We start from the raw sequence: 24780 nt of genomic DNA on the forward strand, positions 1-24780 counted from the left end.
CATTTTCATTCAGATTTCTAATGAGCATTTTGAATTCAACATTTTCAAAACTGAAGTCTGGGTTCTTTCTCTCTTCCCTAAATACACATCTTGTGCTGCCTTCTCCTATCACAGGGTTAGGAACTGCATTCTTTTGGTTGGCCAAAAACTCAGAAACCCTGTGTGACTTTTCCCTCTCACTCGCATTCAAAATCCATTTCAATATCAAATCCCATCTCATCACCTCTGTCACTACCACTGTGATTGAAGCCACCTTCACATTTCTGTTGGATGGGTTGAGTCAGCCCCTGAATGGTCTCCCTACCTGCCAGAGGTATCCTGTTAATTTTGTTAGCTCAAGCCACTTTCTTGCTCCAAACACGACAGAACATCTCATTACACTTACAGGAGTAAAATCCAAACCCTTGCCTTCTTCTCTGATCTCATTTCCCTGATCTTTGCTCATTCGCTTTCAGCTATTTTCCCCTTTTTATTGGCCCCTAAATATGGCAGGAACATTCCTGTCTCAGGGCCTTCATACTTCTTGTTTCCTCTGGTTTGAGTGATCTTCTGCATGTCCCCATGACTCCGTCCCTCACTTCAGTCAGGTCTCTACTCAAATGTTACTTCTCCAAAGGGCCCTTTCTTTCCTCTTCTAATTAAAATAACATACTCTATCATCACTGTCTATTCTCTTCCGTGCTTTATTTTTTCTTTCAAGCCTGTTTCACTGCCTGGTATTATATTATATATCTACATGGTTGTTTAATTTGTCTGTCTCCCCTAATTAGACTATCAGTTTCATAAGAACAGGAACTCTATTCCTCATTGCTCTACTCTCAGCACCTAGGACAATTCTTGAGTCTTAGTCAATAGTAAATAAATATTTATGGAATGAATGGATGTTCATTCCTGTTTTATAGATGAAGGATCTCAGGCAAAGAAAGGTTACATTGTAACAAAATATACTGAAACTCTGAGCTTGGTTTCTAACCCTTCCAAACAAAAGAATGTCAGAGCTGGAAAGTTTAGGTTCCTTAAGGTTCACAGAGGCAGAATCTGAGCCTCAGAGATTGGGGAGCAACTTGCTCAGAAGTGGTGAAGGGAAGGGTTGAGGTGAGGACCCAGGTCTCTGGACCTCAATCTGTGGCACTGAACTTCCCTCTAAGCTTCCCCTGGACATGGGGGTTTACTCGAAGGAATGTGAAAAGTACTAATTAAATATTGTTTTGTGGTACGTTCCACAGTCCTGAGATTAGTCCTGAGAACAGACAGTCCTTCCATAGATTACAACCATGAACTCAGGATAAAATTAAAAAATAAAAATCTCTGAAGAGTGAACAAAAGCAAGAGTATTTTGGAGGGGAGTCAAACTTGGAGAAAATGACCAGAACAGCGAATTTTCCTGATTTGGTGGCCTTTGTCCTGAGGATACCTGCATTTGCAGCAATAAAGTGGGAAAATTAAACTGCTGGAGAGGCTGGGCACGGCAGCTCACACCTGTCATCCCAGCACTGTGGGAGGCTGAGGTGGCTGGATCACAAGGTCAGGAGTTTGAGACCAGCCTGACCAACATGGTGAAACCTCGTCTCTACTAAAAATACAAAAATTAGCCGGGCTTGGTGGCGTGCGCCTGTAATCCCAGCTACTCGGGAGGCTGAGGCAGGAGAATTGCTTGAATCTGGGAGGTGGAGGTTGCAGTGAGCTGAGATTGCTCCACGGCACGCCAGCCTGGGCGACAGAGCGAGATTCTGTCTCAAAATAAAACAACAAAAACAGCAACAACAACAACAACAAAAAACTGCTGTAGAAACTCCTCCATCATTGTGGCTGAAAGCAACCAGGGAAAAGAGCCCAGGGTAACCACTGACACACGTAATAATAAGGATGACTCTCAGAATCATCATACTTGTGAAAAAAACCAGACATAAAGAGTGCATATCGTGATTCCATTTTTATAAAATTCTAGAAAATGGAAACCAGTCTGTGGTGGTGAAAAGCACATCAGTGGTTGCCTGGGGCCGGGAGAAGAAGGAGCCATGGACTGAAAACACGCATTAGGATCTGTTTTTGGGGTGACAGAATGTTCTGTGTAGTGTTTTCATGGGTGGACACTGTCAAACTCATTGAACTTTATCATTTAAACGGATACACTGTGTTCCACATAAATTACAACTCAATCTGGTTGATAAAAAGTACTGATGTGTGTATTTAGGTCTTGCCTTGCCCAATCAGCCTGTGGTCCTCTGGAAGAAGGGCCATGTCTTCCTTGCCTGGGTTGCACTGAAGCCATAACACAGTGCTGAGGAGGCCTCGGGCACAGAGAGACTAAGTGGGAAACGATGCTCTGCCTTTCACTAGCTGTGATCCCTTAACTAGCAGCCTCTCCTTGGCTTCAGTCTACCCTCCATAATATAGGGACAAAAATGTAATGTGCAGAGTATTTGGAGAGGTGAATGGGTATAATTCTACATAAAATTTTGAAAACAATGCAGGGTTCATAGTAAGAACTTAATACATGATAGATATTATTATTCCTTTGGCATTTATTATTAATTAAAAACTCAAGGTAAAATAAATACTTTTGAGTACATACTGCGCCTCAGACATGGTACACTTCATTAAACTCAGTAATACATAAAAAGTGTTTGATTCAGATGACAAGTGAATATCAAAGGGTTTTCGCTACATAGTTTTGATTCTTTTCCCTATTTTAATATAGAATTTCAGCATTGTTTGTAAGTTTGTGAGAAACATACTACCTGATTCTGTAGCATTTTTTTTCTTCTAACATAGCGGCTCATGTCTCAGGTTGGGAGAGGGGTCATGAGAGAAGCCCAGTGCACAGTCAGCCTCCCATCAGTGCAGGCAGATGGGTCAACAGTGTGGCAAACACAGAGGGTGGCTGATGCACAGATTAAATCCTTGCTTCTTTTAAAAATAGAACATGAAGTAAACGTTGTGTCTTACAAGATACCCAAAGGAAACATATTCACATCTGGAGAGCCCCTTTTAGCCTCTTTTATTATAAAGCAATATAGTTGCAGAAGTGTAATTTGACAGTAAAAATATTAACCTCTAAAGGCAACTTTCCCAGGATGACATTTACAGGCCATCTCACACATGCTGATAGATTAACATGACACAAATCATCTGTCTTCAATCTCCATGTTCCTGTCCTCAGCTCTTCTTAAATTAGGATTGACAGCATTTGGTTTTCGGTGTTCCTCTTGGGGCTTAGAGAGCCCTGAAGGTATCATTTAGATGAGTGATGGGAATCTGACTCTGATCTTTATTTTGCTATGTCTTCCTGTCATCTCCCCACATCCCTCCTTCCCCTGCCAATAAAACACACATGTATCTCATACACAGAGATCTTAATTCTCAGTTAAAAGGCCAAATTGACTACTGGGAATCCAAGGCCTCACATTTATCAGCTTTGTTCCTTCTGGTCTTCTCTCATAACGTATGAAATCACTTGCATTTTTCTTAATGCCATTACCATGATGACCTTGTGTAAGTCACCTTCTTTGCCTTCTTACAGATACACTCACTACTGGTGGTGGTGTACAGAAATGAATGGGTCTCAGAGGAAACAGCTGTGACATATTCATTCACACACTCAGCATCTATTTATTGAATAACTTCTGTGTGCCCAGCACTGTGCTATTAGCAGAGACAGCAGGGAAGAGGAGAAAGGTTCATGGTATGAAGCAGATTACCATCAGGTGGGGAAGATACATAAGAAACAACCAGGAGCATTAGGAGAGTGGTAATTATTGTGAAGGAGTACATTATATAACAGAGCAATCTGGTGCGATTAATACAGTGTGACATGATATCAGCAATATGAAGAGTCTAAGTAATGGAGCATGTTGTACATTTAGTGTACACAGTAGCACACACAGCAAGTTAGATACAGGAAAATAGCGACCAGAGGCGGGTACCAAGTTTAAATTAGGAGTGACTCAGGGAATGCATTCTGAGGGGTGGCATTTGAGATGCAGTCCTATGTCATTTATAATCCTTTTGGTGAAAAGTAACAAAACCACATAGACCAATTTGGCTTTAGCCACAAGAACAACAATCACCTGATAAAACGCCTCAAAGTCGGGGGGTCCAGGTGGGCTGCTCCAGCGGCTCCTCTAGGTCATCAAGGGCCCAGGTTCCTTAGCTCCCAGGGTTAGCCTGGCCCACGGCTGGCTCCCTCAGGGCTCTGGCATCCCTGCAGCAGTTCCTGTCGTCAGTTCCCACGCGACAACATCCGGTGGGAGGAGGAGGTGCCACTTTCGGTGAGTCTCTTTGATCAAGGAGATGTTTCCCAGAAGCCCTAGTAGCCTTCTCACAGCTCATTGGCCAGAGTAATAGCACGTGCTTTCCCCTAAACCAATCACTGGCAAAGAGGATGGAGGTTTAATGATGGAGTTAGGGAGGCCTGTGGTGAATGGAGGGCGGTGGATTTCCTGAAGAAAACCTTTTTTAATATTAGAAAAGAGGAAAATGTATGTGTGTCGGGCAGAAGTGCTGGTGCATAGTTGACTGGGCAGTAGAAAACCAGTTATGAAGGACATCGGATCACATTCCTGGGAAGACCATGGCATGGCCTTGGGACGAGGCTAAGCCTAGGAGAGCTCAGGGGAGCAGTGAAGACCCATGAAGAAGGACCTGTGCCGGGTAGGGAGGGCATGCAAGGTGAGGCCAGAGAAGGAAGCAGGTCCAAGGCATTGGGGCCTGGTAGGCCCCTGTAAGGCATTTGGATTGTATCTGGCGTAGCACAAGAAGTCCCTGGAGAGGACAGAGGTAATCAAGCAGAGGAGACAGCCCTGGGCCAGCAGTCAGCAGTCAGTGTTGATATATGCAAAATGCTGTGCAAGAGGCAGTACCTTTCTTTACGCTGGATTCAGTACAGGTAAAATGAGGCTCATGACACCCACCTTGTGGCGTCACCATGGGACTTACTGCGTTGAAAGGAGAGTGTGGCGGTGATGAGGTCCTGTACAAGTGTGAGCTGTCTTGTTCTCATCATTTGAGATAGTTATAAAATCCCTGTGAACACTGAATTAGTAAGTACTGAACCTTTGCTTGTAGGAGAAATAGACACAGACACACACACATATACACACACATTTCGAATAGTCTATAATCTTCTATTACAAAGGAAATATTGAAGTTTGGAAGTGTTAGTTGACTTATCTGAGGCTGCCTCACTGACAGGTGCCAGAGCAGGCATTCAGATTCTGTCCCGCTGCATCCAGCGCCCAAGCTGAAGCTTCCGACACCGCCCTCCACTGCCCCCTGTATTGTCCGTGCCCTGGTCTTTGTATGAGAGCTGAGACAAGACGGCAGAGCGAGTACTTGCTTGACCTCAATTGGGGATGCGTGCATGGCAGGTGGTTCAAAATTTTCCCCTCTCTGTGCAATTCCACAAATGACCAAAAAGGCACTGCAAGTACTGACTCTGGGGTTACAAATAACTTTTAGGGAGTAGATGAGTTTGCACATATGGAATCCACAAATACTGATGGTCATCTGTAATTGGTGAGACCATGAAGTGAGAAACTCTGGTTTCTGTATATCTAATATATCCTTTGTACATTGTTAGATACCTCAAGTCTTAGTACTCAATATGATTAGCCTTATTTGTGCTGTTTTGATTGAATTACTTAAAATGGAGGACATACACTTTTTTAAGGGTATGCATATCGCGGGAGAGAAAACTCAAAAGATAGTCAACATAAAGAACTGCTAAGCCCTCTTACTTTGTTATGTTTTTAATTAATTTATTTTTTCCATATGGGCTCTACATCACTTCCTAAAAGATGGGGCAGGTTTAAGTCTGTAGTGCTCTGAAAGGATGCAGACAGTTACATTATTTATTCCTTATTAACATAGAAACGGCTTCACAGTTTCCAAAACCGGTGTGTTCTCTCCAGTGGGATGTGATTCAGAGTGATTTGAAGTGTGATTGGGGGTGGGTGGGTAGCAGTAAACAAGGGAGAACCATAATTTTACACAAATGCAGGAGGGTTGAGGTCTGCACTGTGGAACGTTGGACTGAGAAAATTCTAGCAATAGGTGATAACCACCTGAGCTAGGGAGAAGTGAGAGCAGAACTCCTCAATGTATCCACTGCAGGTTTCTAAATCATAGGGGACCTCAGTCTCTTTTTTTCTGAGCAGGGTTGGGGGGACTTCATTCTCTTGAGGTAGTCTGCATGCCACAGGCAGAACAGGCAGTGAGTTCAGGGGAAATTAGAGTCTTACTGAGCTTTCACCTTCTCCTAGTGCAGTGCTTCCTTGGGAAGGCAGATGTTTCTCTATAATGGGGCTTCCACATCTTGAGTACCTGAATGGATGGCAGTCAGGATCAGCATTGTGTCAACATCTATTAAAAATAAGAACATGATCCTCCATTCCGTTTTCTGCTCTAAATGGAAATCTTGTTCTGATTATTTACAGTCCTGGGCACAATGAAGCAGATTTAACTGCCTCAAACGTGCTCTGAAATACAGCTCATTTGCTTGCTTCATTGTTGTTCTTCTCTCTCGTTTTATAAAACAAAGCAAAAAGAGGGATAGAAGTAGATTCTTTTTTTAATTTGAAAAGTTAAAGAAATGCCATATTCAGCTCCCCCTGGAATTTTGGGCATGAGAGACACATTAGCTATCAGGCCTAATGGTAGCTCTATCCACTGCTATCTTAGGCCTGGAGGGAAAAAGATTTTAGACTGCTAAGTTCTGACAGGATAGGAAAGGAGCTCCAAAAATGAACTTAGCCAGACTCCAGTAACTCTCCAGCAATCCTTGTTCATTGCTTTGTGGACTAGGATTATCAAGTCAAAGTCTCAATGATTTCAGTAGATCTCCCAATGAGTAGCCTACATTAATTATACTTAAGGATTCCTAAAGACATCATTGGTGTTGAGAAGTGGAAGTGACAAGGATCCATCCCTGTGACTGAGGATGCAGGGTGAGTCTTAAGTGTCCCATTAGCTATTTTCTCCTCGGTTTCCACGGCGAGCTGCAGTGTAGAGCTATTGGGTGGTAAAAGGCTGATTTCTTCATTTCCAAGGAAGCACATTCATATTGGTGCCATTTTTTTGGGAGGGAGGGAAGGTGGTAATTTATCTCAAACAACTTGGAAGTTCACTCTTTAAGTTTGGAAGTGGGCACTTCTGAACATTGTTCTTGAGCCATTCACTTGACCATGTCAAATAGGCAGTTGGACGTGTGTATCTCGGGCTCAGAAGGGAGGCCTGAGTTGTAGTTACAGATTCAAGTGAGGAAGAGAAACAACAAGAGCAAGTCCTAGTTTCTGGCTTGCAAAAGTGGGGCTGTGGTGGCTCCACTGGTTGAGGTGGGGGCCCTGCCAGCAGCCCAGGCTTGACACTGCCCCTCAGCAGTATGAATGCAAAGGTTGCACACTACTTTTTATTTTCTGTCCTCTGCTCATGAAATGATTTGTGATCCCTCTTTCTTCTCTCCACCTAGATACATAAATACATTTTCCTGATTGTCCAGGAGAGAAAGTCAGCAACAATTTATTTGCTTATCCTGAAAATGTGAAGTAAAATGGGGACTTAAATGGTCTAATGCTTAACCTACTGAAGCATGCACATTAGAGAGGCCACCCCCAAGTGCTGAGTCAAAAGACCATGGTGAAATGCCACATTCATTCTGCAAAATTATAGCTGAATGGGGCAAAAATAATTGTCTCCATGTTTCTAATGCATTTCACAACTATTTTGCCTACCAGGATTTTAATCTAGTGCAAAGCTCTCCTGATTTTTCAGAGATCCTCAGTATGACTTGAATAATGTGCTTTTTCAGTAACATAAAAACCTTTTATGCATCTTCAGATATGGTGCAGGAGTGAACTATGAGGCACCTGGGGTTTGATTAGTGATCGTTTGAGTACATAAAAAAGGTAAGATAAAGAAAAACACTGACACATACACACAAAAGGCAACAGAGGTTATATAACTCCATTAAATTATGTTAATGGTTTTACTTGTCAGTATTTTGTAATACAAAATAGTTTTCCTGGAGTCTATTTGTCAGTATTTGTCACTAATTAGTGCCTACAAATTACCTTTTGTACAAGTTCTGTTCATCGGGTTGTTTTGGTGTCTAATAAATCAGAGCTGCTGCAGTTCATGAACTTTCAGTGTTGTTAGTATTTGCTTGTGCTTTTCCTCCTGATGCATCTCAAGGTTCTGCCTCCTCCCCAAAGGTTTCCAACAACTGTGATTCCATTTTTGTGAACGGGAAGGAAATGAAGAGCAAAGTGGACACAATTGTGAACTTCACCCACCAGCATTTCACCTCCCAGTTCGAGGTCACTGTCTGGGCGCCCAGACTCCCCCTGCAGATTGAGATCTCAGACACTGAGCTGAGCCAGATCAAGGGCTGGAGGATCCCGGTTGCTGCCAACAGAAGGTGAGGAATCAAAGAAAAGACTTTGGATCTGATTGTCCTGGGGCCCAGATCTTTGTGGGAGGCAAATTGGCCCTCAGGGACTCAAGCCCTTGGGAAGCAACATCCACGGTGGGAAGCGTGGTCTGGGTTTCGGGTTCAGATGGATCTGACTTGAGTACTTACTAGCAACTTGACATGAGGAAATTTTAATGAAGATAATCGTAATAATAATAGTAACAACCTCATAGAGTAGTTGCTAGGATTCAGTAAAATGAATGCAATACGTAACAAGCACCTACCACAAGATGTGGCATTTAGGACATAGCTATTTTCCATTCCCCACTCACTTCTCTATTGTTCATTCCTATGTTATTCACTCTCAGTTCCCCTGCTTGTAAATGTCAGCCTTCCTCCATGGAGCACAGTACAGTGGTTAAGACTGTGGGCTGTGGGATAAGGCTGCCTGAGTTGTTCCCCCCTCTCCCTGCACCGGGTAAGACTCTTCATTTTGCTGCCTGAATTTTAACCCCAGCTTTACAACTTGTACCTGTGTGATGTTGGACGTGTGATTTAACCTATCTCTTTCTCAGTTTCCTCATCTATCAATTAGGGATGGTAACATTACTGAAGGGTTGTCCCAAGAACTCAGTGAATGGATACATACTATAGTAGACAGTTCTAAAGATGACTCTCGCCTGTAATCCCAGCACTTTGGGAGGCCGAGGCGGGTGGATCACGAGGTCAGGAGATCAAGACCATCCTGGCTAACACGGTGAAACCCCATCTCTACTAAAAATACAAAAATATTAGCCGGGCGAGGTGGCAGGCGTCTATAGTCCCAGCTACTCGGGAGACTGAGGCAGGATAATGGCGTGAACCCGGGAGGCGGAGCTTGCAGTGAGTCGAGATCACGCTACTGCACTCCAGCCTGGGCGACAGAGCAAGACTCTGTATCACCAAAAAAAAAAAAAAAAAAAAAAAAAAAGATCACTCTCCCTTCCCATGATCCCCATCTCCTTCTTCTTCAAACACTAATCTGGTAGTGCTGGGAAGGGATTTTACAGATGTAACTACAATCCCAAATCAGTGGACCTTAAAATACAGAGATTAGCCAGGTGCAGGGACCCACCAGAGAAGCCTCTGAAAGCAGAGTTCCTGCCAACTGGTAGCAGAAGGGGAAGTTGGGAAGATTTGAGGATGAGAACAACGTGATGATGTACTGCTGGCTTTGAAGGTGGCTTGAGCCACTTGCTGACGAATGTGGACTGAGCCACTTACCAAGGAATGTGGTAATCTTTAGTAGCCGAGAGCAGCCTCCAAATGACAACCAGCCAGGAAATGGGGCCTCAGTTCTATAACCTTAGGAACAGAATTCTGCCAACAACCTGGCTGATCTTAGAAGTGGATTCTTCCCTAGCACTTCCAGATAAGAGACCAGCCCAGTTGACGCCTTAATATTGAACTTGTGAATCTCTGTGTAGAGAATTCAGTTGAGCCTGTCTGGATTACTGGCTTGCAGAACTATGAGTGTGTTGGTGTGGGCATTGTTTTAAACCATGAAGTTTGTGGTCATTTGTTATGCAGCAATAGAAAACGAATATAGAGCCTGTTGCCCAGTGGTGGCTTGTAGCCATAAGTCATACCTCAAATGTGAGTGTGCCTTTGGAATCAGGCAGTGAGTGGAGGCTGGAAGATTTTGAGGAGCATAATGGAAAAAGAATCAATTGCCTTGAACAGATTGTTAGTAGAAACATGGGTGTTAAAGACGTTGTACATGATGCATGAGGATCATTGTAGAGAAATCCCAAATCACCTTACAGAAAGCTGAGATCATTGTGCACAAATGGGAAGTAGAAATCTGAACTTCAAAAATGCTGCCAGTGAGGGTTCAGGGGGAGTTGAGGAGCATGGATTCTGGTTAGGAGGTGACAGAGTGCTTCGCAAGATTGTGCCCTGCAGGTGTGTGGAAAGCAAGTGAGGTCAGATAGTTAGCTGAGGAGAAGACCAGGCAAATACTGAATGTGCACTTAGATTCATCTTGCTGCTAATAGCAGAATGCAAGAGGAGAGAGAAAATTTTGGAAGGGCTATGAGACAAGAAGAAACAGGGACCTGATGATGTTGAAATTTTCAGTCTTTCCAGACAGCAAATGATTAAGAAATTTTAAGAGATTCACTGTCAGAAAAGTGTGCTTGAAGCAAAAGGCCAAGGGTGGATCTTGAAAACCCATTGCTGAAACTTGAAGGGCCGCTGGGGGAAGTGATACTGCCCTGCCTGCCTGATGTCTTCCAGCCTCCACCCAGGCCAGGGAGGTGCCCTCGTCTCCGTTGGGCAAACCCAGAGACATTCAAGTGGGATTCCTGCTTCACTGCAGGAAACCACAGGACCAGGGGAACAAAACAGACCAGAATAGCACCTGAGGGCTCTCAAGCCAAATTGTCATTAGAACCTAAGCGCACAAAAGTAGCCTAGGACATATGCACTGAAACAAAGCAAATTTAACTACAATAGATTTCAGTTGAACCCAGAGTTTCCTGTCATAATGTACAAAATATCCAGAACATAACAAAAATATCACTCGTCATACCAAGAATTAGATAAACCACAACTTGAATGAGAAAAGATGGTCAACTGATGGCAATGCCCAGATAAACCAGATGTTAGAATATCTGACAAGGATTTTAAAGCAGCCATACCAAAGGAAAAAGAAAGCTTTCAGTAAGAAATTAGAAATAGCCTTGGAATCAATTAAAAAGGAAAATATCTCAGCAAGGAAACATAACTTATAAAAAAGAACCAGATGTAAATTATAGAAAAATATAGAAACGAGGGTGAACAAAAGCCCTCAATAGGCTCAGCAGTGCAGTGAGATGACAGAGGATAAAATCAGTGGACTTGAGAACAGACAATACAATTTACTTCATCTAAATAACAGAGAAAATAGACTTGTGGGAAAAAAGGAATGGAGCATCAGGGGCTTGTGGGACTATAAGAAAATATCTAGGATTCCCATAATTAGAATCCGAGAAGAAAAGGAGAAAAGGTGTTGGGCTCAAACAGTATTTGCAGAGTAATGGCTGAAAGCCTCTCCGATTTGTCAAGAGGCATACACGCGTAGTTTCAAACAGCTTGAGAAACCACAAACATGAGAAGCCCAAAAATCCACGGGAAGACACATTGTAATTAAACTTCTCAAAATGAAAGACAAAGAAAGTCTTAAACACATCCAGAGACGGGTTATACCAATTTGAATGGCAATGAATTTTTCGCCTGAAACCACAGAGGCCAGAAGGACTTCGCACATTTTTCAGGCGCTAAAAGAAAGGCACTGTCAGCCTCAAATTCTTTACCTGGCAAAAGTATCCTTTAGGAATGAAAGGAGAATAAAGACATTCTTAAATGAACAAAAACTTCGAGAGTTTGTTTTCAGGAGACCTACCTTTAAAGCATGGCTAATGGAACTTCATTAGACAGGAAACTTCAGTAGACAGAAAAAATTATAATGGAAAAGGATTTGGAACTTCAGAAAGGAAAGAAGAATGACAGAATGAGTAAAAACACTGTTAAATAGGATAGACTTTCCTTCGCACCAATTTTTTACATCGTGTTTGGTATTCAAAGGGGAAAGTATGACATTACCTGATGTGGTACTTAGGATAGATAGAAGAACATACTTAAAACAATTATATTCTTAAAAGTGGTCGGGGTGATGGGACTTACAGGGAACTAAGGTATCTACACTCAAAGTAGCAAAGCTTTGGTATCATTAGACTGTAATAAGTTATGCTTGCATGTTAATAAGCTCTGTGTATACCATTGCCAATTTCCTGGTTTTGATATTTTCTTATAGTTAGGAAGATGCTAACTTCAGGGAACTGGGTAAAGAGTGTATAAGATCTCCTGGTTTTTTGTTTGTTTGTTTGTTTTTTAGCTTTTAGTTAATTTGTAATTATTTTGAAATTAAAAGTTTAAATCAATGAATAGGACACAATCTGCCCTAAAATAACAGGATTGTTTTGTTTCATTACCACAAGATTTCTAAAATCTCATGTATTCATTGACCATTATGATGATACTGCCACATTTTAATGAAACACATGCCTAGTGGTGATCTTCTTTTTTACCCATTAATTTAAAGGGAACTTCCCATTGCTAGCACAAATGGTCAACTAGTGTCATTTACCATAAAATAAATTTAACCTAAAATTATTACAAAGAAAACTAAACAATGTTGTTAAATTCTGAGTAGACACCGTTGCCTGCCTATGTGAACTTGTCTTTATTAACTAATGGAAAGTAGTTAGTTCTGAGAAGCTTTAAAGACATTCTAGCACAGAACAGAGATATTCCCTGTGACATATTCAGAAGGATTGCAAAATAAAATGGGAATCACTTTTCAGTATGTTATTTGTTTGTTTTATTTTTATTTTTTAAATTGAATGCTATGTTTCTTTGCCACCTAATACCATCTGTCTTACTCACGGAGATATTCATTTCTTACTTTGGGAAACCAAAATTGTTATGCTATTGTGCTGGCAAAAATTTTTTCTATCATTTTATAAATGGTTCTTAGACCTTTCAGGAAGGCAGAATGTCATATAGTAAAGAAAGTAGCTTTCAGAAGTCAAATGGAGCTGTATCCAGACCTGCTAATTGCCAGTTATCTGGGATACATATTAACCACTCTGAGCCTGGTTTCTTTATGCAAAAATAAGAACATGTTTCATAGCTGTTGAGAAGATGAATGGACTTAGCTATAGAAAGGAAGGGGACACACGTGATGGGGCAGCTGGCCTGGTTGTGTGGGCCCTGCCTCGGGAGACGGCCAGCTGTGTGGCCCTGGCTGAGTGGCCACACAAACCATGTCTTGGTTTCCTCACTGGTAAGATCAGAGAAATAATTCAACCTCGCTCTTTGGGGGTGTGTGAAGATTACATGCATTAAATATGCATGGCTGTTGTGTGCTGCATGGGCAATCGATGTCCGCTCTCATCCTTATGTAAGCACGTGGAAGAGGACACACAGTAGGTCTAATTCAGCATGCACGAGTCACTCCCCTTCTCCCCTTTCTCCCCTGACACAATCCCCAGGCACCGAGGGCACAGACTGGTCAGTAGTCACCAAACAAAGCACTCTCAAAGGGACACAGGACTGCTACTTCTTGAGGGGAAGGTTCTGGAATTGCAGAGCCAGAGAGGCTTTCTCAGGGTGGATTGTGGACAGGTGGAGGTTAGAGGATAACAGGTGCCAGGGAGAGAGGAAGGGCCAGAGCCATAAGGAAGGAAGGGAGAAGCCAGGACGGGCAACAGGAGAGACACATTTCAAATGTTTTAGCAGTAGCATGGGCAGGTCTGCTCCCAGAGCAGTGATTTTAGATTAGTGTAGGACGGTAGAAGGAAAGGATCCTTTGGCAGACTTTAGGGCCATAAGCTCAGGAAGCTGCTTCTTTCTGTACAGACTAGAGGGCCTCAGCCAATGAGGAGGTGGGGTGTTAGAACCATCCACGGCCGATAGTTCCTGGTTGGTCTGGGGTTCCTAAAGGGCCATTTCTGAGATGTCATCGTACCTTGACCTACTTGGTCCTCATGTGGAACTATGAGGGAGGAAAGGGGCCCAGCTGTTCCTATGTGTTCGTTTCCAAGGGGAGGTAGCGGAGCCTGTGAGAGGGTAGAGAACTTAGCATGAGGTCCAATATCAAAATGAATCCAAACAGCAGTTCTGACTCATATCTTAGGTTCCTCCATCCCACAGGGGAATGGTTTTAAAATTACCAGTTTCCAGGACACCAGGACCAGAGCCTCAGCCTCTGTATGGGTCAGGAAGGCAGGAGCTGCCCTTGCCATTCCTGTTGCAAGCACAAAGCACGTGATCCTCACCAAAGTGCTTGTGGAATGAGTGAATGAACAGGGAATGGGTAGATGGCTGAGCAGGTCCGGCAGGAGAAAGACCATTTCATTTCATTCTGTGGGCTCACCTAGAATCTGAAAAACAAGGGCATGTAGAACTTCTTAACAATGGGGACTTTATTCTGTTTTGATTCCTTGTGCTCTAGGCCTACCCGGGATAGCGATGACGAGGACGATGAGGAGAAGAAGGGACGAGGCTGCTCCCTGCAGTACCAGCACGCCACGGTGCGCGTCCTCACCCAGTTTGTGGCCGAGTCGCCTGACTTAGGGCAGCTCACCTACATGCTGGGCCCCGACTGGCAGTTTGACATCACTGACCTTGTGACCGAGTTCATGAAGGTGGAAGAGCCGAAAATCGCTCAGTTACAGGACGGCAGGACCCTGGCTGGTCGGGAGCCGGGAATAACCACGGTGCAGGTACACGCTGCCATGCCTTGCCACTTTGCCCAGCACCAGTCTGTGTTGATGAGTGGCCAGGTAGATGCTGTTGTGCAGATGTGTGTCTGTGTGTGCATGTGCACGTGGCCGTGCATATCAACGTGTGTCACTGTGCATGCATTGCCTCTGTTTGTTTGTAAGAGAATAATGAGAAGCAATAGAGCATTCACCAGTTTTAATAACCTAAACTCAGATTAATTTTCGCATTTTAGAGAGTTGACAAAAATATCTAATCCCTTTTACCAAGAAGGCTAAATGAAACATGTAGTGTAAATAATCTTTTCCCCAATATCATACTCTCCATTTTGTAATCACCAATAGAAGGTGGTTGAACTGCTGAAAGCTAGTTTTTTTCCTCCTAACCTTGAAGTTTAACCATTTAGTTATATCATACCTTGCAGACAAACTTTTTTCAAAACATAATAATCCATAGCTAAATATTCTTTATCATAGTGACAGTAAAATTATTTTCTAGCCAATTTGACAGGATAAGTGTGCAGAAATGGTGCAGAATATTTCTTTATACAAATTTAAAATGTTTCTGCTCAGAGTTAACTAAGTCAGATTTTATTGTAGCCAAAGCTATATTTTTGGCAAAGCTGGATGAAACATGTTATGTTCTGTGTTTTCTATTTTTGTGTAACAAATTACCACAAACTAGCAGCTTAAAAAACACCTGTCAGCTAATATTTCCGCAGGTCAGGCGTCCGCATGGGCCTGCTGCATTCTGTGCTCAGGGCACCACGAGGCTGAACTCCAGGTCTCGACTGGCCTGGGCTCTTATCTGGGAGTTTGGGGAAAGACTTGGCTGCCGAGCTCCTTCAGGTTGTGGGCAGAACTTAGTGCTTTGTGATTTTAGGACTGACCTAGGTCCCCGTTTCCTTGCCCACTGTCAGCCAGGGGTCACCAGGGGTCACTCTGCTCCAAGGCCACCTGCATTCCTTGTCATGTGGTCTCTTCCGCCTTCAGTAACGGCTGGATGGAGTCCTTCCCACACTGAACCTCTAACTTCCCCTTCTGCCCCCAGCCAGGAAAAGGTCTCTGCTTTTAAGGACTCACGTGATTACACTGGGTCCACCTGAGTAATACAGGATGACCACCCTGTTTTAAGGGCAGCTGTGCCATTCTAAATATTAGTTGTTGGGAAAATGTTGCTCTTTGAGTACCTAATATCAATGGACAGGTTTTTATTACTGCCTCTAAATTAAATCAAGATTCTCTCAGAAAATACACGGCTGTTATCATGACATAAATCAGAGGAAAGTAAATAGACCAAGATCATCTATATAAAACTCCTGTAATTGTTAAGTGTGATTGGACAACAGCTTAATACTCTCCTAACCGATTCCCACGGGTGCATGCATTGAGCCAAGGGCTGGGAGAGCACTTTGTTGGGAGCCCTAGTTAAGGGGTTCATGGTGCTTGTGAGGAACAGAGATGCATGAGCTCCCCGCTGACTTTTCAGGTCCTCTCGCCGCTCTCGGACTCCATCCTGGCTGAGAAGACGGTAATCGTCCTGGATGACCGAGTCACCATCGCGGAGCTGGGAGTGCAGCTCGTAGCTGGCATGTCTCTCTCCCTGCAGCCACACCGAGCAGACAAAAGGGCCATCGTCTCCACAGTCGCTGCCCTGGATGTTCTTCAGTCCCCACAGCAGGTGAGTGTCGCAGGGGCCCTGCCTCCCTGGTCAGTGGAGATGAATTCTGTCTCGGTTAGCACGTCCTGTAAAGGAGAGCAGGAGAGCCCTCATGCCTAGGACTGGGGATTCTTGATGCTTCTTGTTTCTTATCCAGGCTGTTCTGTCTCTGAGAAAAGTATTCAGGGACTTAGACACATTTCCTCTTATGTGCTTTTCCACACCCACCACATCCCCATACGCCATTTGCTTTCTGCTGGGCTTATCTGTGCCAGGCACAGCCTGCTGCTAGACCGTGGCCAAAGGATCACGTTTTCACTTTTGCCAAAGCAGGTGGTTTTTGATACTTGGAAATTCCATTTCAGCTACTTATGCATGGCTAATAGGCACCAAATTGCTACTGTTTACAATAATTATGGTCAACTCTAAAACTTCCTCCCATCTCTAAACTTCTATAGATTATTTCTGAAGATACCAGAGCCACCGTGCCATTCCAGCCAGCCAGCCTCACAGTGCATCTTCCCCACTCCCCCAGCCAGTGCATGTTTTGCTACGTCACCACTGGGTTCTTAATAAAGAAGGTTCAAAGTGATATTATCTTGAGCAGTAGCCTGATTTGTTGCACCTGAAATTGATTCAGATAAATTGCCTGATCTTTCAATATGTTTTTAAAAAGGTCAAATTCTATTGTATGTATGCAATAAATTATAGTTTAATGCCGTCATTAAAGTGTATTATTTATTCCTTGTCCCAGAGAGGCTAAGCACATTATTGATGCCAGTTCCACCAGTTCAAGGCATAACCAGAACTGTTCAAGATTATAAAACTATAGACATCTTCTCCTTATATTGAAACAATTTATATAGGAGATTATATTTATGTTTTCAAATTTGAAGGAATCTGATTATAACATAATGCTTTGGTTTCATTTTCCTTAGGAAGCAATAGTAAGTTCTTGGATTTTATTCAGTGATGGTTCGGTGACACCTTTAGACATTTACGATCCTAAGGATTATTCTGTTACTGTCTCATCATTGGATGAAATGGTGGTGTCTGTCCAGGCAAACCTTGAGTCCAAATGGCCAATTGTGGTTGCGGAGGGTGAAGGACAAGGGCCTTTGATTAAGTTAGAAATGATGATAAGTGAACCTTGTCAGAAGACCAAGAGGAAGAGTGTTCTTGCCGTGGGTAAAGGAAATGTCAAGGTCAAATTCGAACCAAGCAGTGATGAGCACCAAGGAGGCAGCAATGATATTGAGGGCATCAGTCGGGAATATAAAGACCACCTCAGTAATTCCATAGAGCGCGAAGGAAACCAGGAGAGAGCGGTCCAGGAATGGTTCCACCATGGCACGCCTGTTGGCCACGAGGAAAGTACCAACAAAAGCACAACCCCCCAGTCTCCCATGGAAGGGAAGAATAAGTTATTCAAAAGTGGTGGTCCAGATGCCTTCACAAGCTTCCCCAATCAAGGGAAGTCACCGGACCCCAATAATCCTAGTGACCTCACAGTGACCTCAAGGGGGCTAACAGACTTGGAGATTGGCATGTATGCCCTGCTCTGCGTCTTCTGCCTGGCCATTCTGGTCTTCTTGATCAACTGCGTGGCATTTGCCTGGAAATACAGACACAAAAGGTTTGCTGTGAGCGAGCAGGGCAACATCCCCCATTCCCACGACTGGGTCTGGCTTGGGAATGAAGTGGAACTTTTGGAGAACCCTGTTGACATTACACTCCCGTCGGAGGAGTGCACAACCATGATAGACAGGGGCCTGCAGTTTGAGGAGAGGAACTTCCTTCTGAACGGCAGTTCCCAGAAGACTTTTCATAGTCAACTCCTCAGACCCTCTGACTATGTCTATGAGAAAGAAATTAAAAATGAACCTATGAATTCTTCGGGCCCAAAGAGGAAGAGAGTCAAGTTCACTTCCTACACCACCATCCTTCCAGAGGACGGCGGCCCATACACCAACTCCATCCTGTTTGACAGCGATGATAACATCAAGTGGGTCTGCCAAGATATGGGGCTGGGGGATTCACAGGACTTTAGAGACTATATGGAAAGACTGCAAGACCAGATGTAAACTCCTTTCTTATGTTTGTATTCACCTTTATGCCTTCTGTTTTTTGAATGCTGGAGCAGTGAGTTTGATCAGCAATAGGGGATGATTTAACAAAGTTTGATGTGTGGAGGTCTGGTGGGATTCATTTCTAAGCAGGTAAAAGAGGTCTGGAAAGCTATAGAAGCTGGGTTTTCAGTCTGGATATGCCTCTAAAACAGCCACATGTGGGGACTGAAGAAATTCTAAGACAACAGTTTTATGGACTGCCTGGCACGAGCTCAGTGCAAATGTATGAAACCTGACCCCACAGACATTGTTAGTCATCTCGTGACAAATGGCCATGTGGAATTAGAAAAGATTTGGGTGTTGATTTTTCTATTCCTAGACCTTTTAAAGCACAGTGGACACTAATTGCCCCTTGGCCTGAGTTTAGACATACATGAAAGATGACTGAATGTAGCTATCCTGATTTGTCATGAGCGCTGCTCATTATTTTTATATACATTTGCACCTGCACCTGTTCCTTTGACCTCTGGAATTCTTTTTGAAACATGAAGAGAAGAAATTTCAGTTTTTTCCTTGAGCTCTGTTTGATTTACACATGAGTTTTCTTCCCTGGGATTTGCCATGCCGTGTTATTTCCTGGGTCTCCAGGCAGGATGTCAGGTTTTTCCAGTTTTCCGCACTTCTTCGTCTAGGGACGGTATCCAAGAAGCTTATTCTCACTTTGTTTTTCTTCCTTTTGTTGCTGAACTCTCTTGTATAACACTGGGACAAAGGGTTTTACTTAAAATGTTAATATACAATGAGGGAGGGTCAGCTCTTTACAGTTTTCTACGTGAAGTTTCAAAAATTTGGAGAAAAGTTGTCAATCACAAACATTTATTTTTATTCTCTGCTTGTTGAAAACTCTTGGGGAACTCCTGGAGTGCATTTCTGAGGGTAAAAAGGCCCCAACATAGCTGTATTTATACAAGTACTTTGTGGCCAACACAATTTGTTATCCAAACTGAAGTCTTAAAGTAGAATGGACCTGCACAGAAAGGAAGTTATCTAGGAAATAGATGCAGATTGCACTTTCCATTTTACCAGAACAAAAGTTTTTTTTTTTTTTTTTTTAAGTAAGTAGAATGACATTTCAAGTTAGCAATATATAGAAATCCATTCATACAATGACCAAAAAAAAAAAAAAAACAACAACAACAACAAAAAAAAACAAAACCTCAATCATGACTCTGGCAGAGACAAAACATTGACAGGGTGTGCATTTGTGGAGAGAAGCAATGTTTCCCCGGAAAGTCCATACAAATAAGTGACCATTCCAGAATTCAAGAAGTAGCTATTGTAGAAAAAAAATTTAAAAACCACAGCTATTGAAAAATCAAAATGGCAAGAGAAAAAAAGAAACAACTCCTGCATAATATTTAAATAAAAATGTTATTTTTGTAGCATCATGAATGGTCCTAAGGCAAAAATTTCAGATTAGCAAAATGTGATGACATATTTATTAAGATCGTATTATTGGAAATGTGGACACTGGACTAGTATGCCTCATTATGAGCTTTACTGAGCCATTTGCATCTCTAAGAAATATAATTTTAAAGGCCCAAAGTAGGAAGGATCTGCAGGAAGTCAGCTGAAGCAGTGCCCTGACCCCAAATGGCTGACAACTGAGCTAATCCAAGGAGAGGCGTTCAGTTGTTCTCTTATTGTAGATTTCCTTGGATGGGAACATGACAACCCAGCCTCCTCTAGCCATGACGTGGCAGCCAAAAAGTTCTTTCTGTATCTCTGGCCCACAGGACTACAGTGTGTTTGTGAACAGTGCTGAAATTGCAAGTGATGTAGGCCTGACCTCCAGAGCCCAGTGTTCAGTTAGTTCTATAAAACGGGTCTTAGGAACTGAAGCTGGTGAAGTTCCAAAAATAGTTCAGTTTGATGGGATAAGGAAGCGAGGAGAGCCAGGCATTAGCTGCAAAAGGAGCTTGCAGAGAGATGGCTGACACTTTATGGGAAGATTCCTTAGTCAGCCAAAAGCTTTTTCAAAGAGTTTGGTGCAGAGGTAGCTCAGAACGAACCATACAGGACTGAAGAAAGTTCATATGCTGATTGGCACATAGCTATCCAGGTGAGTCGGCTCTTTCTGAGAGGCTCTTCAGTCCTCTCTCCCTTTGGATCTCTAGCATTCCAGAAATACTGGGAATTCATTTCTGAAAATGAAGAACCTCCACTGAAATGGGGAGGAAATCTCTTACACACATACAGCAGGGTCCTGCCCACTGGTAAAGTGAAGACTTTGGGTAGGGGGTCTAACTGGGGAGGAGGTAAAGGAAATTATCACTGCCATGGGGAGTGTTATTAGGGAACATACAAATTAGAGCATTCCCTCTGATGGCAGTGCTTGATGGGGTGCAGGGGGAAAACTGGGGAGCATTCAAACATGCCAGTGCTTTGTCAGCAGGGCTGGAAGCTGGCCACAGTCCTGAAGATGCTTCTTGTGATTACTTAGAGTCACCCTGAGTGATACAGCCCCTGTGTAGCCACCTTTGCTCGTTTGTGTTATAACCCAGTCAGTTCAAAATAATAATCAAATGGAAGGCCATGGGGGAAGGGTTCCTTCCACCATAGAACCCACACCCAGATGTATATAAACACATATACACACATATGCCCATGTGTGTGTGTGTGTGTGTGTGTGTGTGAATACTGAAGAGCCAGAAAACAAACTATTCAGTAAGAATCAGCAGTGACCGTCAATTGTCCTCAGATTTGGCATGGATACTATTTCTCATGAAAGAATTTCATTAAAATATTTCCTCCTCTAAATATTTCCTGAAGATTATAAACCATGGGTTATAGCACCTTGTTTTCCAGCTAGTCAATATACAACTATTAGGCGCTGTGCCCCAAAATATCTAAAGTGGAGGTAAAGGTATAAACTATTAAGTCATGAAATCTAATTTTCTGGGGACCATGAATTTGCCTGGATTTTCCATGATTTTATGGCTGATAGACCCACATTATTAGTCTTGTTAAATAACCTGAACCAAACATTTATAAAGTCCCTTCGTCTCCCATGGGAATGGAATGCTCAGCCTCCCGCTGAGGGAGACACCAGCAAGCCTCTTGAGAAGGCACCAGACAGTGAACTCCATGGTCACAGGAAGGGAGGTTCAGACGCTAGATGACCAGCATACGACCTGGAACCATTGAGGATTGCAACCGCTGCCTCCAAGGTCCAGATGTGCTGCAGTAGAGGCCAGAACACAGGAATCAAGAAGCAGCTGCCACATCAAAGAACTGATGCTTAAACACACAGGTGTGTTGCATTTGAGAGAAGGCAAGAAGAAAAGACAATAGAAGGTTGCCCTGGAAAAACAACACCTAGCAAACCTCAGAATGCTCCATGTGTCCCAAGACAAGGAATAATTGACTTCCTAGCTGTTGTATAGTGCACACTGGCCAGGATAAATTCCCAGACGATAATAATCCTTACTATCTAGACAGAAGTTTCTATTTATAAAGTCATGCAGGGGGAAAGTTGATTGCTTTTTGTCCCATTGCCACATCTGTAGACTAAGTAATTTGTAACTTGCTAACTTTTAAGTTTTAGAACGTCCACCTTTGTGCATTTTGGTAGCAGTCTTGTTTCATTATTTTAGAAAGAGGTCTTCCCATTACTGGGATGTTGGAGCCCTGTCAGAGGACTATTAAGGCTCTGTGAGGGAACTATTCAGTCTCACAGCAAGGACCACAGAGCGTGGTTTCATCTGAACCCTATATGTCAGGGACACCAATGTGTTTTCCACTCTGATTACCTAAAAATGGTCTAAATTCTCCATTTCATTCTCTGTAAATGACATAACAGATGGTTTATAAACTCAGCAACCCTCCCCTTTTTATCAAAATTATATACGTGTGATGTAATGCATATCACCTGTCATGTAAAGGGACGGTATGGATGGTGGAAAAGTTATGCTAAAATATGGACTGCAGATATTTTTGTATGTAATATAGGCAATATAATGAAACACCGAGTTTTTTAAAATGAAAGCATGCAAAATTGTAGCTTTTAAATGTACAGACATCCCACTCAAAAATATCTAAACTGATAGTGGGAAAAACATTTGAGACCTAATAACATCATGAAATGCCCTGAATTTGGAATTCTGGCCTAGAAAGGATGTGGCTTATGTTGGGATTGATGATGGAATCTGCCAGAACATTTTCATCTTATTCTTCTTGACTTTTGGATTTTTTCCTTTTCTTTTTTTCTGGAAATATTTCGGAAATAAAGTGACTTCATTTTTCAGCATAAAGGTATATTCTAACCACAGGGTAACACATCGTTTTTAACATGAAAATAAACATTTAAACATTCTTCAGTTGTTTCATTATTTTATCTGCATGTTCCCTAAAGCAGCTGTATGGTTGGCTATAATATGGATATGTTTCTTTCTTTTCAGCCAGAGATTTTAATACTCTTGATGCAGTAATAAATGGACATCAAAAGAAAACATTTCATAAAAGTTGCCAACATATTTTACTTTTAAAACATTTCTTATTGTTTTCCTAGTAGGCTGGGGAAAGCTTCTCAACAGATGTCTCAGAAAAAGATCTGTTTCTCACGGCCCCGTCCAGGGTCAAACCATGTTGAAAGTCAGTGCTGAAATGCATGATGCTGTGGGTGTTTGAGAGCCTTTGACCTCTGTCCACCCTTTGATCTTTGCTTGTCAATGGCTTGGTCTTGTACATGTGCTTGGGGCGGGGGCTTTGTGCTGAACCCAGGGTGCTGAGGTTCCCAGAACAGGCAGAGCTCTAGAGACATAAGAAAACCGCAGGGCAGGTGGGGATTCTGTTTGAGAGGCTGAAGTAGATGTTTCAGCTGAAAGATGGGCGGTACACTTGCCAAGTCCCTAGAGGGGCTAGAGCTCTCTGTTGGTGTGTGTGTATTTCTTGAAACTGCAGAGTCATTTTTGGCATGCTGGCAAATGCTACTCTTTGCTTTCAGGATGAATGGGGATGCCTCTTAGGCAATAATTTGACATGTCATAATAAATGCCCAATACCAAACCTAGTCTTTCTCCAGGCCCCTCAGACATCATTCAAGTAATTGGGTGTAAACACAGGAGTTGCCTTTGTGAAACGGAGGCAGGATTTCCTGCCTCTAAACTATTGGCAGCAAAATGCCAAAAATGTGCTCCCAGTTGCAAAACCCCAGCCCCATCAGAATTGCTTCTCAGCACTTTGGGTAACTGTTTTCCACTAACAGCTTCCTCCTTGTCTTTTCCCTGGGAACATGGGAGCACTGACACAGAACTCAACCGGTCCAGCACTTTGGGAGGCCCAGGTGGGCAGATCACCTGAAGTCAGGAGTTTGAGACCAGCTTGGGCAACATGGTGAAACCCTGTCTCTACTAAAAATACAAAAATTAGCCAGGCGTGGTGGTGCACGCCTGCAATCCCAGCTACTCTGGAGGCTGAGGCAGGAGAATCACTTGAACCTGGGAGGTGGAGGTTGTAGTGAGCCGAGATTGTACCACTGCACTCCAGCCTGGGCGACAAGAGCGAGACTCCGTCTCAAACAAAAACAAAACAAGGAAAACAAAAACAACTAGTTCTTCCCAGATCTGAGCGTGCATGTATATATACAGTTTAGTAAAATATGTTTCAAGAAAAGGATAAAAGAAAGCTTGAAATAAGATTTGTAAAAGAATGAATGCTTTATATTTAGGCTTTGTGTGTGAGTGCAAAATGTAAACATGGCATTTGAAATTTTTTGGTATTGAAATCCTTAATGCCTGTTACTTTCTTTATGGTTTTATACAATTGAGATAGGTTCTGAAGTTTTTCTGTTGTTTGCTTTTAGAAATTTTTAAAAATACAAAAAAAAATGCAGAAACATTTTCATCTGGGTTACCGTGTTTATAGACTATTCTATGGCTCAAGACAAATAGGACACCATCATTTTCCAGATAAGAAATAACAGTTCAAGTTCATTAGGGAAATTATCTTCCCAGTCCAAGAAAGCAATAATGTTATCAACTTACAAGATTGGACAATCTTCTTATTCTGTGAGATGCCTTTAAAATTTCTTTGGATTTAATTGCTGCTCTTGGTCAGTTGTTCAAATGAAACGTGGTAATTTTATGTTAACGACAAGAGTCTCACGGGAGTCTCTTTAGATGCTGCAGGAACTGAGGGGATAGAAGACCTCTCTATACATCTACTTTGTCCATTGGAGTAAAGCACTTTACAAACAGAGAGATGGATGCCGCTTTGGGATATGGGGTCTATGTGATGCTGATTTTTTTCAAACCTATTTGGAAATATTACTTTTTT

The 24780-nt window shown here is 42.7% G+C and overlaps 1 protein-coding gene across 1 annotated transcript in view; it reads left to right on the plus strand.

The window, feature by feature from the left end:
- The window catches only part of LOC112634677 (transmembrane protein 132B), a 325168-nt gene extending 300848 nt beyond the window's left edge, over positions 1-24320 (plus strand). Inside the window, exons 6-9 of the mRNA XM_025402374.1 lie at positions 8211-8416; positions 14448-14718; positions 16205-16396; positions 17314-24320. Coding sequence (XP_025258159.1) covers positions 8211-8416; positions 14448-14718; positions 16205-16396; positions 17314-18459 — 1815 coding nt within the window. The 3' untranslated portion in view covers positions 18460-24320. The remainder of the gene's footprint in view (positions 1-8210; positions 8417-14447; positions 14719-16204; positions 16397-17313) is intronic.
- The last annotated feature ends 460 nt before the right edge of the window (positions 24321-24780 follow it).

The sequence above is a fragment of the Theropithecus gelada genome, chromosome 11 (assembly GCF_003255815.1).
Source record: "Theropithecus gelada isolate Dixy chromosome 11, Tgel_1.0, whole genome shotgun sequence".
NCBI classification, from domain to species: domain Eukaryota; kingdom Metazoa; phylum Chordata; class Mammalia; order Primates; family Cercopithecidae; genus Theropithecus; species Theropithecus gelada.